The sequence below is a fragment of the Dreissena polymorpha genome, chromosome 16, assembly GCF_020536995.1.
Source record: "Dreissena polymorpha isolate Duluth1 chromosome 16, UMN_Dpol_1.0, whole genome shotgun sequence".
In the NCBI taxonomy this organism is placed as follows: Eukaryota; Metazoa; Mollusca; class Bivalvia; order Myida; family Dreissenidae; genus Dreissena; species Dreissena polymorpha.
This window is the reverse complement of record NC_068370.1, coordinates 22729260-22742957: the sequence shown is the minus strand read 5'-3', so window position 1 is coordinate 22742957 and position 13698 is coordinate 22729260. Positions and strand designations below refer to the sequence as shown.

The following is a 13698-nucleotide window of genomic DNA, read 5'->3' as shown; positions in this document are numbered from 1 at the left end:
GTGCTATTTCAATATCTGTTGAAGATACAAACATATAGAGATATTGCATGTCTACCTGAACAGATGTGCAAAAAGGGCATAATTCTGTTAAATTGCTGGTCAGAGTAATAGAACTTGATATGTGACCTCAAACAATGATCCCACATGCATGTGTGGAGTTGCAATTGAATACCTATAGTAGAAAGTGATATAGAGATATTGCATGTTAACATTAACCAGGACATTTTATTGATATCAACGCATACATGTGGGTGAGTACCAAGTAGTATTGCAAGAAAGCTTATTAGGTTAATAGTGGAGCTAAAAAGCATGCTGAACATTAACAGAAAGGCATTTATTTTGTGTCATATTTTAATGTTTTTCTTTTCTCTTCCATATACTTTCATTTCAAAGATACAAACCAAAATCCAACCAATAAAGACAACAAAATCAAAACAAGCATTATTGTGTTTGTGAAAAAATACAAAACAAGCAAATCTTATTTTAAAAGACGCACGTTATGAAAAGTAGCATTAATGACAACATAAAATGATACAGTAAAACAATGATGAAAATCTGTAAACAATAAACACTAATATTTTTTATTTGTTTACGGACAAAGTATAAGTATTACCGGTAATAAGTTTTGCTTTTGAAGCTACGTGATAAAAACTAATTAAGGAGTATTTGGTCAGTATCTACCAAAGAATGTAACAAAAACAAAAAAATCTGGCATGTCGGGCTGTTTTAAAATCATGCCTGTTTTCTAAGTGCAAGCTTAATGATTTTTTCCAAACGACTGCAAATAAGTGATGCAGCTGCAAATATTTATTATTATTAGAATATCAGAGCTTCTAACCAGCAAATACCTTTGTTAATTCTACTGAGACTTCATTAATCATCATAATTTGTATGATACTTCTCAAGCAAGGCAAGATTTTGACAAACTATTGTTGCCATAATAATTATATGGAAAGTGTTTCCCTGATAAGACTGTGAAGTCCTGCACAGGCATATCTGGGATGCAACTTTTACACACAGGCATAAATCCCAATTTTCTGATTGATAAGCTCACATAGTACATGGACAATTATACATAAGTGATCATTTCTTTTGTATGCTGTTGAATATGTATATGTTTTAAGTAAAAACTTCATTGTTTACATACATGTAGCATTGGAAAAACAACATGTATACATCTTCGAAATTTCTAAAAGATTAAAAACAAGGCAATGACAATGGCAAGAAAACAAACAACAAATTCAAGAATGTGCTTTGAAATAGGATTAAAAATCAACATCACTTTACACATTTAACAAAACAATTCAATACTGTAACACATATTGTTCTCTTCAAATGCATTGAGTTGATAATGAAAAACTATGCAAAAATATCATTCAAGTTAAGCCATTGAAGCTAAGGAAAAGCCTACACATTAACACTGGAATGCTAAATTTGCTCATCTTGAAATAGTAAAAAATAAAAAGATGTGGACCCTTTATATATTTGAGTGAGACAGTGGAATTCCCTAAATATCTCCATCGAGTAAACACATTTGGCATAAGCAGTATGGTATTCATTGCTACAAATATAGCAGCATATACATGATTTTACATGCAAATAATTACTCAGGCATTAATGAACACAAGCAAATCAGCAAACATACATTTGTTCAGCTTATTGTGTAAAGTGATTGGGTGCTTCACCCAAGGGTAACTTCAGCATCAGTATCACATATTTTCTCAATCCTTCTTATGACTTAAATTTTAAAGTGTTTCAGCCATTGAATCACACACATTTAAGGAAGATTTCAGAGTTAACAAGATCAATAACATATCATTATATTCATGTTTGGATTCTGTGGAATTAAGTAGGCAGCATGTTATCCTTTAAACATGTATACCTGATCATTAAAAAAATGGTAGCATTTTATTTCATTGGTGAAAAAAAATGATGTCAGTGATAATTTCAGTTTATAAAAATATTCACAGAGTGAAAATACAAGAAAAACTGCAATAGTTTTCCATCAATAACATAAGGCTACCAATGTCAGTGACTTTTCCATATCATAGACAAACATGTGTTTACCATAGATACTAGAAAAATATAAACAGAACCATAATTTTGATACAATTATGCCCCAAAGATTACGATGCTTTTTCAGACTATACTTATTTATGACATTGTTTCACACACATTTTAATGATATCATGACACATTTATTATGACATTTAAGATTTGTTCATTTTTTGTTTGTTTATTTATTGCGCTTAAGCATCAACAAAGAAATTTTATTGGTTTTGGAGAGTGAACAAATATTTATTTCACTTGTGGTTAAAGAAAAAGTGTTTTTGAATTTGTTACTACGCCACTCATGATTTTTTTAAATCAGCATTAATGAAATTTAATACATTTTTGAAATCAACAAATGTTCTTTATATATTTTATTGCAATGATAAATAACATAACATGTTTACATGATCGAACATGTTTACATGATCGAACCAATGTACTAAAAATCTGAAGAAAAGTAGCTCTATCTCAAAATTGTACTTTATAGCTTACAAAAAAGAAAACATGAGATGTGTTTGTCAGAAACACAATGCCCCCTAATGCGCAGTTTTTTTGTGTTTTTTTTACCTTTGACCTTGAAGGATGACCTTGACCTTTCACCACTCAAAATGTGCAGCTCCATGAGATACACATGCATGCCAAATATCAAGTTGCCATGTTCAATATTTCAAAAGTTATTGCAAAACGTTACTGTAAGGTTAAAGTTTTGGGACAGAATGACAGACAGAAAGAAAGAAAGACAGGCCAAAAACAATATACCCCCGATCTATTGATCCGGGGGCATAAAAAAATCTATTGAAAAACATATATTTTTTAATTTAAATGAATAAGCTCTCATACCATTTGTTTTTAAGTAATCATAACTTTCTTTTCAACAAATTGAATTCCATTTCCTATAAAATCAACATATGAAAATATATAAATACATTCAATATATCATCAATTAACACCTATTTAACAATATCTTTACTTTCTGTATGGTTAAGTCCATTCTCCGTCGCATGTGCACCGTAGAACTCCGTTACAAGTCTAGATCCATTTATTCCGCGAACGGTTATTTTGTTTGGGCGCACAATAAGTCCATGGTCTGGGCGACAGGAGAAATACCGCTTGCCCTGCACTGATCCATCATGTTTACCCTTGGCAGTTCGCAGCTCTACCCCTATCCAAACCCCTTCGCCAAAATCTGTCGGTCCAATGTATCTCACACAGCCTGTTAACAATTGAGGTACAGTGTTTATTTAGTAATGAAACCCCAGAAACATAATAGGGAGAGAAAGTTCTGTAACCCTTTGCATGCTGGGAAATTTGTCGTCTGCTAAAATGCCGTCTGCTGAATTTCTAAAATTAGCATTTTCTTCGATTTTTTTCAAAGAATACTTAAAAAAAAGCAAACAGTTTGGATTCTGATGAGACGCCATGTTTTGTGGCATCTCATCTGGATCCAAACTGTTTGCAAAGGCCTTCAAAATTCGGTTCCAGCACTGAAAGAGGTAATCATCAGCCTGTTGTTTGTTTGACATGTGACCAGTGGCTGATACAATACTAGAAAATATGGGTTGCGTTCTGAGAAACATGGGCTTAATGCATGTGCGTAAAGTGTCATCCCAGATTAGCCTGTGTAATCCGTTAAGGCTAATCAGGACCGACACTTTCCGTTTGTGTGGTATTTTTGGTTTCAAGGAAGTTCCTCCTTACCGAAAATCAAGTTTAAGCGGAAAGAGTTGTTCCTGATTAGCCTGTGCAGACTTCACAAGCTAATTTGGGATGACACTATACGCACATGCATTAAGCCCAGTTTTCTCAGAACACGATTCATATATAGAGTACAGGACCATTTTGCAGCCAGTTAAATAGCAAATAGATTATAGTTTAACATTAATTGTTTTCTGTTTCAGTTCACACTAAAAAATTATGGCATGAAAGTTTGTAAAAAAAAAACACATTTGTGCTTTATAATGCTTTACTTTAAAAGATGATAAGATTGACTGTTTGCTGATGGAGTTTCACTGAGTTTATATTTGTTAGATAGCATGGTAGGATCATTGACAAAAGGACTATCAATCTGAGTGTGTTTTTTTTTTAATATACCGTTTATCTTAACCCTTTCCCACTCAAAAGCAAAGTTAAAATGGCAATATGCAAACAGCCTGCAAGTAACTCACAGTCTGTTCATGTTTTATGCTGATTGCTGCTCATCAGTATGGAAATGTAGCCTTTAAACTTAAATGTAGCCTTTAAACTTGAATTTAGTAAGAAAAGTCTTTAATTAAATTTAACTTTCTATGGGACTACAAATGCGTCAAAACAGGTTTCTAAGTGGAAAAGGCTTAAGAGATAAATAAAACTCTCTTTCAGTCAACTGATAAATATCAGAAAATTCACACTTCCTCTGGGATATTTAAAGTAAGCGAACAACATTTAACAGAGACCATACAGTGGAAATAATAGATCTATTCGCCTGGCATAATAAATAAAGTGGCATTCCATATTCAAGAAAGGTTGCGCTTACCAGAAGCTTATTCTTGTAACACAACACCAGATGTAGGATTCTGCTAAATTTGTAAAATTGGTCGAAGATATATTGAGACAAATTACTGATTTAATTGAATAACCAATTCTAAATTGAACCAATTTGTATTTTCTTTCAGGAGACAAGTGAGAATGTAGATTTTGATTATTTTACGACAGCAGTACAGAAGCTTTCCCATTCCAAAAATTTGTGAATATTGCATGGTTTCGGATTTGCATATGGACAGTAATCTCGTTTTTGTTTAAAAGACGAAGCAATTTAAACACTGTATTATGTGAATTTGGAATAAGACATCAAACTGGGAATGGATATCCTTTTGGTGATTTTCTCAAACAAAACTAATCATTTCAAGATCTTAATTTATTTTTGTAATATTTTATCTTTACTTCAAGCTTAATAAGCAATATTCCATGACTTTTTCATTAACAGTGATTGTATTTTTATCATTTTAACTGTATTTTAAAACTGTGTTTATGCACGGCAAGTTGATGTCTTATTCCAACTTCACATACTGTAAAATCATTAAATTTCGTGTGGTACGAATTTTCGTGGATTTCGTTTGTCCACTGAACCACGAATTCAAGTACCAACGATTATTTATACATTTTTAATCCGAAATCGGTCATTTCCAAATGTCATTTCCGACATTTTCTTGTGTTGTCAGTTATCCAAGATATTGGTTTTTGTAATAGTTACTTCACTTCAGTAGGTCACATTACACTATATTTATCAGTTTTTCTTTTTTTTTATTCATCATCGTTAATGTACGTTTTATTAATCATGGTAAATAAATATAATAAATAGCATTACCAATTGTGGAGGAAAACAAATTTCTTTTACGTGACGTCGTAAAATTAACAGTTTGCAGATTTATCATACATGTCAATATGCGCAAATTAAATTTAAAAGAGACACACATGTATTTTGGGGACCTCATTACTCAAGTGTTTCTACTAGGGGACCGATTGCACTGAAAAGTGCAAATATTGTCAAAACAACATCGATGGCAATAAGCGAGCAGGGACCCACAAGTGCGCCGCTTTATCGCTCTTATCGACAATTATCGGCAACACTTTCATGCTTCAGTGCACATTAACCTCAAGTCTTGCTGTCAACACAGATAAGCAGATTATGCTTCGTTATTACTCTGGTTGTTTTAATAAAACTTATGTTATTATGACGGTCAGTCTGCCCCGAAAATTTGAAATCCACGAAATTACGTGTCAACAAATTAGTTGTTTTTCATTAAGCCACGAAATTTCATACCGACGAATTTCTATACGTTTACAGTAATAGAGTGTTTTTAGATTTAATCTAGATAGACATATTTTTAGCATAATAAAAACACAATATAGTAAAAATATGTGCACAAATGTTTAACTGGTTTCACTAATTCCAATTTGATAACTAGAGCTTTGTCACAGACATGACATATAGGTCAAGGTCACACAGTGAGTTCAAAGGTTAAATGCTTGTCCGGGCCATAAGTTTGTCGATTATTGTGAGACTTTAAAATCATTTGGCACATTTGTTTACAATCATTGGACGGTGTGTCGCGCGAAAGAATTATGTCGATATCTCCAAGGTCAAGGTCACACTTTGAGTTCAAAGGTAAAATGGCCATAAATGAGCTTGTCCGGGCCATAACTATGTCACTCATTATGAAATTTTAAAATCATTTGGCACATTTGTTCACCAGCATTGAACGGTGTGTCCTGCGAAAGAATAACGTCGATTACTCCAAGGTCAAGGTCACAGTTTGAGTTCAAAGGTCAAAAATGGCCATAAATCACCTTGTCCGGGCCATTACTGTCGTTCATGGTGAGATTTTAAAATCATTTGGCACATGTGTTAACCATCATAGCAGGACGGTGTGTCGCAAGAAAGAATTACATTAATATCTTCAAGGTCAAGGTCACAGTTTGAGTTCAAAGGTCAAAAATGGTGCAGACTGCTCATCTATTTTTCTTTTTAAAGGTAAAGGGACCTATCTCAATACTTCAATAAAAAAGATGGAGGGGTGGGGTAGAGAGGGGTGTATTGTGTGGGTGTGTGGTCATTTATTACATTATCTTCCCAAAATAAGAATATCTCAATACTTCAATCAAAAAAGATGGAGGAGTGAGAGGGGTGTAAAGTGTGCGTGTGTGGTCATTTATTACATTATCTTCCAAAAAAAAATAAAAATAATTTGGGGGGGGGGGGGGGGGGTAGTTGGACGGTGTTTCAAAAATAAAATAATAAAAATAAATATTTTTGTTTTTAACCATGTTTGAAAAAAATATATATTGGTGTTTTTTTTGTTTTTTGGGGGGGTGGGGGTGGGGGGGTATAGTGTGAGGGTGTGATCTTTAAAAAAAAAAAAAACAAGGGCTGTTTGTAAAACATGCATGCCCCCCATATGGGCTGTCCGTTGTAGTGGCAGCCATTGTGTGAATACGATTTTTGTCACTGTGACCTTGACCTTTGACCTAGTGACCTGAAAATCAATAGGGGTCATCTGCGGGTCACGATCAATGTACCTATGAAGTTTCATGATTCTAGGCGTATGCGTTCTTGAGTTATCATCCGAAAAACATTTTACTATTTCAGGTCACCGTGACCTTGACCTTTGACCTAGTGACCTCAAAATCAATAGGGGTCATCTGGGAGTCATGATCAATCTACCCATGAAGTTTCATGATCCTAGGCGTAAGCGTTCTTGAGTTATAATCCGGAAACCATTTTACGATTTCGGGTCACCGTGACCTTGACCTTTGACCTAGTGACCTCAAAATCAATAGGGGTCATCTAATGATAATATGAAAGTATTTGAAGTTTGAAAGCAATAGCCTTGATATTTTAGAAGTAAAGTGGATGTAAACACAAATTTAACCATATATTCAAAGTTACTAAGTCAAAAAGGGCCATAATTCCGTCAAAATGACAACCAGAGAGTTATGCAACCTGTCCTGTACAGTCCCCTTATGATACTAGTAGTTTGCGAGTGTTCCAAGTCTGAAAGCAACGCTATGATACTTTAGGAGTAAAGTGGACCTAAACACAAAACTTAACCAGAAGCCGACGCAGAAGCCAAGGTGATGACAATAGCTCATAATTGTTTTTCAAAAAATAGATGAAATATAAATGACATAGTTATCATCCAGACAAACTTTCAATTAAAACGCACAAAGTGACCCCGTGACCTAGTTTTTGACCCGGCATGACCCATATTCAAACTTGACCTAAACATCATCTAGATACAACTTCTGAACAAGTTTGGTGAAGATCGGTTGAAATTTTCGGGACGGACAGGCCGACCAACAGACCGACCAACCAACAAATTGACTTCTATATAGCCCCTATTACCAATGGTAATGGGGGTATAAATATAGCATTATTCTGTTTATATAAACACCTAATTTTAAGGATTGTTAACACCTCTACACCACATAGGCATTTGAAAGGGAATGGTTCTTTAAACACTATGTCAGCTATACACATCTTTTGCTAAGTTAAGTTCTTTCCCAATACACACCGTCCATTGATTGTGAACATATGTACCGAGTAATTTTGAACTCTCACAATAAATGACATAGTTATGGCCCAGACAAGATCATTTATTGCCATTTTTGACCTTTGAACTCAAAGTGTGACCATGACCTTGGAGATATCGACATAATTCTTTCGCATGACACACCGTCCAATGATTGTGAACAAATGTTCAAAGTAATTATAAAATCTCACAATTAACGACATAGTTATGGCCCGGACAACCTCATTTATGGCAATTTTTGAATTTTGAACTCAAAGTGTGACCTTAACCTTGGAGATATTGACATAATTCTTTCGCATGACACATTGTCCAATGATGGTGAACAAATGTACCAAATGATTTTAAAATCTCACAATAAACGATATAGTTATGGCTTGGACAAGCTCATTTATTGCCATTTTTGACCATTGAACTCAAAGTAAGACCTTGACGTTGGATATATCAACGTTATTCTTTCGCATGACACACCGTCCAATGATGGTGAACAAATATGACAAATGGTTTTAAAGTCTCACAATAAATGACAAAGTAATGGCCCGGACAAGGTCATTTATGGGCAACTCCCAGTGTGACCTTGGAGATATTGACGTACTTAATCTTTCGCATGACACACCGGCCCATGATGGTGAACAAATGTACCATGTCAATTTAAAATCTAACGATAAATTACATAGTTATGGTCCAGACAAACTTTCGGTTAAAAACGAACTAAGTGATCCCGTGACCTAGTTTTTGACCCGGCATGACCCATATTCAAATGTGACCTAGATATATTTTGTTTTTAATCAATAGTGTTATTATGCTTGTTTGAACAAACTGTGAACAAGTCCATTTAAGATTTTGCTAGAGAAGGATCCCAAATACAATCAAATTCAATGCAAACCTTTTTTTTTAAATAAAATTATTTTAGATAAATCACTTTAATAAACAAGATGCGTTTGTGAAACACAATGTCCCCCTATATGACGTTTGGACTTGAAGGATGACTTTGACCTTGACCCTTCAACACTCAAAATGTGCAGCTCCATGAGATACACATGCATTTCAAATATAAAATTGCTAGCTTCAATATTGCAGAAGTGACATTACATGAGCAAATTTGACCCATATATTTGACCTTTAAGGATGACCTTGACCTTGACCTTTCACCACTCAAAATGTGCAGCTCCATGAGATACACATGCATGCCAAATATCAAGTTGCTATCTTCAATATTTCAAAAGTATTCATAAAATAAGCGATTTGGGCCACATATATTTGACCTCTGACCTTGAAGAATGACCTTGACCTTGACCTTTCACCACTCAAAATGTGCAGCTCCATGAGATACACATGCATGCCAAATATCAAGTTGCTATCTTCTATGTTGCAAAAGTACTCATAAAATGAGCGATTTTGGCCACATATATTTGACCTCTGACCTTGAAGGATGACCTTGACCTTGACCTTTCACCACTCAAAATGTGCAGCTCCATGAAATACACATACATGCCAAATATCAAGTTGCTATCTTGAATATTGAAATACTGCAAAAGTGTACATTAAATTAGCGATTTTGACCCATATATTTGACCTTTGACCTTGAAGGATGACCTTGACCTTGAGCTTTCACCACTCAAAATGTGCAGCTCCATGAGATACATATGCATGCCAAATATCAAGTTGCTATCTTCAATATTGCAAAAGTTATTGCAAATGTTAAAGTCGGCGCAAACAGACCAACAGACAGACCAACCAACCAACCAACCAACAGACAGGGCAAAAACAATATGTCCCCCACTACTATAGTGGGGGACATAAAAACTCCCTCAACAAGCCCAATTTTATTAATAAACCAAAAGTCACTTACCAAGTTCATTATTACAAAACACGCTCATTCCTATTTCCAATTTATAGTTTGAGCTCGAGCCTGGGGTCCTCATTATACTCTCGTTGGTTCCACTCTTGGGACGCTTGACCGGTGTCCGAGGCCTGCCGTCTCTATGGTGACTGGCGCTCACAGCCCGTCTGTCCACGCGCTCGGACACTGCACCCCAGCTTATTGTATCCAGGGACTCGTTGGAACTGAACCGTTTGTCACCAAGCCTTGAAGAAAGCACATATTGTTCATGTACTAAATCCTCATCTTTTGTTAATAATTATTATTTTAATCTAAAAGGCTGATTTTGCAGTACCTTTTGCTATGGACTAATTCAAAGCTGTTAAGTTTTTTTTTTTTTTTCAATGATCTGTCTATCAGCAAAAACTGATGGTCACACTGTTATGCAATAAAACATGCACATTGTTTGCTGAACTACTACCAAGTAGTATCAAGGAATAAAAAATTCTTCAAGTAAATAATTGAACAAAATCCTTATAAAAAGTACCAGATATGACCAAGTTTTGACTATCTGTAAATATTTAACAGAACAGAAACAAGAGCTGTCAGAGGACAGCGCGCTCGACTATTCGAGTGTTTGACATTATAACGTAAGCCATCATGGGGAAATTTGTTCATATTCAATAATTTATAAGACGATCTTACAAAAATAAAAAAATGAAAAAAATTTGGGTAGGGGGGTGAGATGATGTTTAAAAAAAATAATTGGGGGGGGGGGGGGGGGGGGTGGGAAGGGGTAGGGGGTGAGATGGGGGTATAATGTGGGGTGGGGTAATTTATTAGATGATGTTTAAAAAAAAATTGGGGGGGAGGTTGGGCGGGGGGGGACGGATTCTGGGTAGGGGCGTGGGGTATTGTTTGGGTGGAATCCATTGTGGTATTCAGGTAAGTGTTGTTTTGTCAAAGTAATAATAAAATGTGATCATAAATAAAGAAGTTATGGCAAGTTAATCAAAATGTTTAATGATCTAAGTGTAAAAGGGGCCATAATTATATAAAAATGCTTATACAGTGGTCTGCTCTTGTTTATAGGTTGGGGTCATGTTGGTAAACAAGTATGCAACATTTAAAAGCAATATGTCAAAGGATATAGGAAATATTTGGGGTAGTACGCAAACTTTAACAATGATTTATTAATAATATGCATATTCTAAATATAAAAGAGGCAATTATTATGACAAAATGCTTAATAAAGTTGTCTGCTCTTGTTTATAGGTTGGGGTGATGTTGGCAAACAAGTATGCAAAATATGAAAGCAATATGTCAAGGGACAATGAAAATAAATGGGGTAGTACGAAAACTTTAACATTTGCTGCATATTCTAAGTGGAAAAGGGGCCATAATTATGACAAAATGCTTAATAGAGTTGTCTGCTCTTGTTTATAGGTTGGGGTCATGTTGGTAAACAAGTATGCAAAATATGAAAGAAATATGTCAAGGGACAATGAAAATAATTGGGGTAGTACGAAAACTTTAACATTTGCACGCTAACGCTAACGGAACAGAAACGCGGACGCCGGGGTGAGTAGGATAGCTCCACTATATATATTTCATATATAATAGTCGAGCTAAAAATTGCAATATCATCATGGTACCATAAGATGTTAAAACAATAAACATGGTCCACAGAATAGCAAGTATAATACTAGAGCTTTGTCACAGACGTGACGAATACCCCCACATGTCGCATTGACACAATATTTTGCATGTGGTCTTCACAAAAAACAGCAGACACCATGCTCAATTTTTAAAACGCACTAAGTGACCCCTTGACCTAGTTTTTGACCCAGAAAGGCCAATGTTCTAAATTGGCCTTAAGATCATCTCCATAAAACTTCTGACCAAGTTTGGTGAAGATTGGATGTAAACTACTTAAATAAGAGAGAGCGGACACCATGCTGAATGTTAAAAAACGCACTAAGTGACCCCGTGACCTAGTTTTAGGCCTGGAATGGCCCATATTCAAACTTGTCCTAGAGATCATTTAGATAAAACTTGTGACCAAGTTTGGTGAGGATTGGATGAAAACTACTTGAATTAGAGAGCGGACAACATTGTCAGTGATTTTTTTTGCTCAAATTTACAGCCGAATTTCGGCTGCTTCCCAATCGCAAAAATACATGTTTTTTTCCCAAAATTCTGACCAAAATTTCCCAAAAAAAGCCCAACTTCCAAAAAAAAAAAAAAAAAAAAAATTTTATTTTTTTATTTTTTTTTAGAATGAAGTCTCATATAACTTAATTTATGATTTCTTAAATCTAGTTCTCAACTTTATTTTTTAAACATCTTACAAAATATATAACTTGAATTTAGTCATTTGTGTCCATAAATCATTCCCAAACTTGCCACTTTTATTGATTAAAAAAAAACAATTTGACCAGACTCCTTTTCTAGAAAACTCCCTGAACATGCACTTAAAAACAATATCACTTCTGTTACTTATAATCCTATTTATAATGCTTTTCATTTTTCCCAATTTTATGGTTTATCGCGCTATTTTTCCCAATTTCACGGTTTATCGCGCTAATTTTCCCAATTCAAAAGGCACAGGCTGTAACAAATTAAAGCAAAAAAAATCACTGATTGTGACATGGTGAGGTTTAAAACGCACTTAGATACCCAGTGACCTTGTTTTTGACCCGGCATGACCCATATTCAAACTTGACCTAGACATCAAAAAAAAATTGGGGGGGGGGGGGGGGGGGGGGGGGTTGGGCGTGGGGGGGGGAGGGGGAAGGGATTCTGGGTAGGGGCGTGGGGTATTGTTTGGGTGGAATCCATTGTGGTATTCAGGTAAGTGTTGTTTTGTCGAAGTAATAATAAAATGTGATCATAAATAAAGAAGTTATGGCAATTTAAGCAAAATGTTCAATTATCTAAGTGTAAAAGGGGCCATAATTATGTAAAAATGCTTATACAGTGGTCTGCTCTTGTTTATAGGTCTGGGTCATGTTGGTAAACAAGTATGCAACATTTAAAAGCAATATGTCAAAGGATATAGGAAATATTTGGGGTAGTACGCACACAATGATTTATCAATAATATGCATATTCTAAGTATAAAAGGGGCAATAATTATGACAAAATGCTTAATAGAGTTGTCTGCTCTTGTTTATAGGTTGGGGTGATGTTGGTAAACAAGTATGCAAAATATGAAAGCAATATGTCAAGGCACAATGAAAATAAATGGGGTAGTACGAAAACTTTAACATTTGTTGCATATTCTAAGTGGAAAAGGGGCCATAATTATGACAAAATGCTTGATAGAGTTGTCTGCTCTTGTTTATAGGTTGGGGTCATGTTGGTAAACAAGTATGCAAAAAATGAAAGCAATATGTCAAGGGACAATGAACATAATTGGGATAGTATGAAAACTTAACACAATATTTTGCATGTCGTCTTCACAAAAAACAGCGGACACCATGCTCAATTTTTAAAACGCACTAAGTGACCCCTTGACCTAGTTTTTGACCCAGAAAGGCCCATGTTCTAACTTGGCCTTAAGATCATCTCCATAAAACTTCTGACCAAGTTTGCTGAAGATCGGATGTAAACTACTTAAATAAGAGCGGACACCATGCTGAATGTTAAAAAACGCACTAAGTGACCCCGTGACCTAGTTTTAGGCCTGGAATGGCCCATATTCAAACTTGTCCTAAAGATCATTAAGATAAAACTTGTGACCAAGTTTTGTGAGGAT

The 13698-nt window shown here is 35.0% G+C and overlaps 1 protein-coding gene across 14 annotated transcripts in view; it reads right to left on the bottom strand.

Moving 5' to 3' along the window:
* Positions 1–333: 333 nt before the first annotated feature.
* LOC127861972 (CAP-Gly domain-containing linker protein 4-like) overlaps positions 334–13698 on the bottom strand; it is a 69214-nt gene continuing 55849 nt past the window's right edge. For all 14 annotated transcript variants that reach the window (XM_052400775.1, XM_052400772.1, XM_052400765.1 and 11 more), the window contains 2 exons: positions 9970–10205; positions 334–3265 (listed from right to left, as the gene is read on the bottom strand). In XM_052400775.1, the coding sequence (XP_052256735.1) occupies positions 3003–3265; positions 9970–10205 (499 nt within the window). In that variant the 3' untranslated portion in view covers positions 334–3002. The remainder of the gene's footprint in view (positions 3266–9969; positions 10206–13698) is intronic.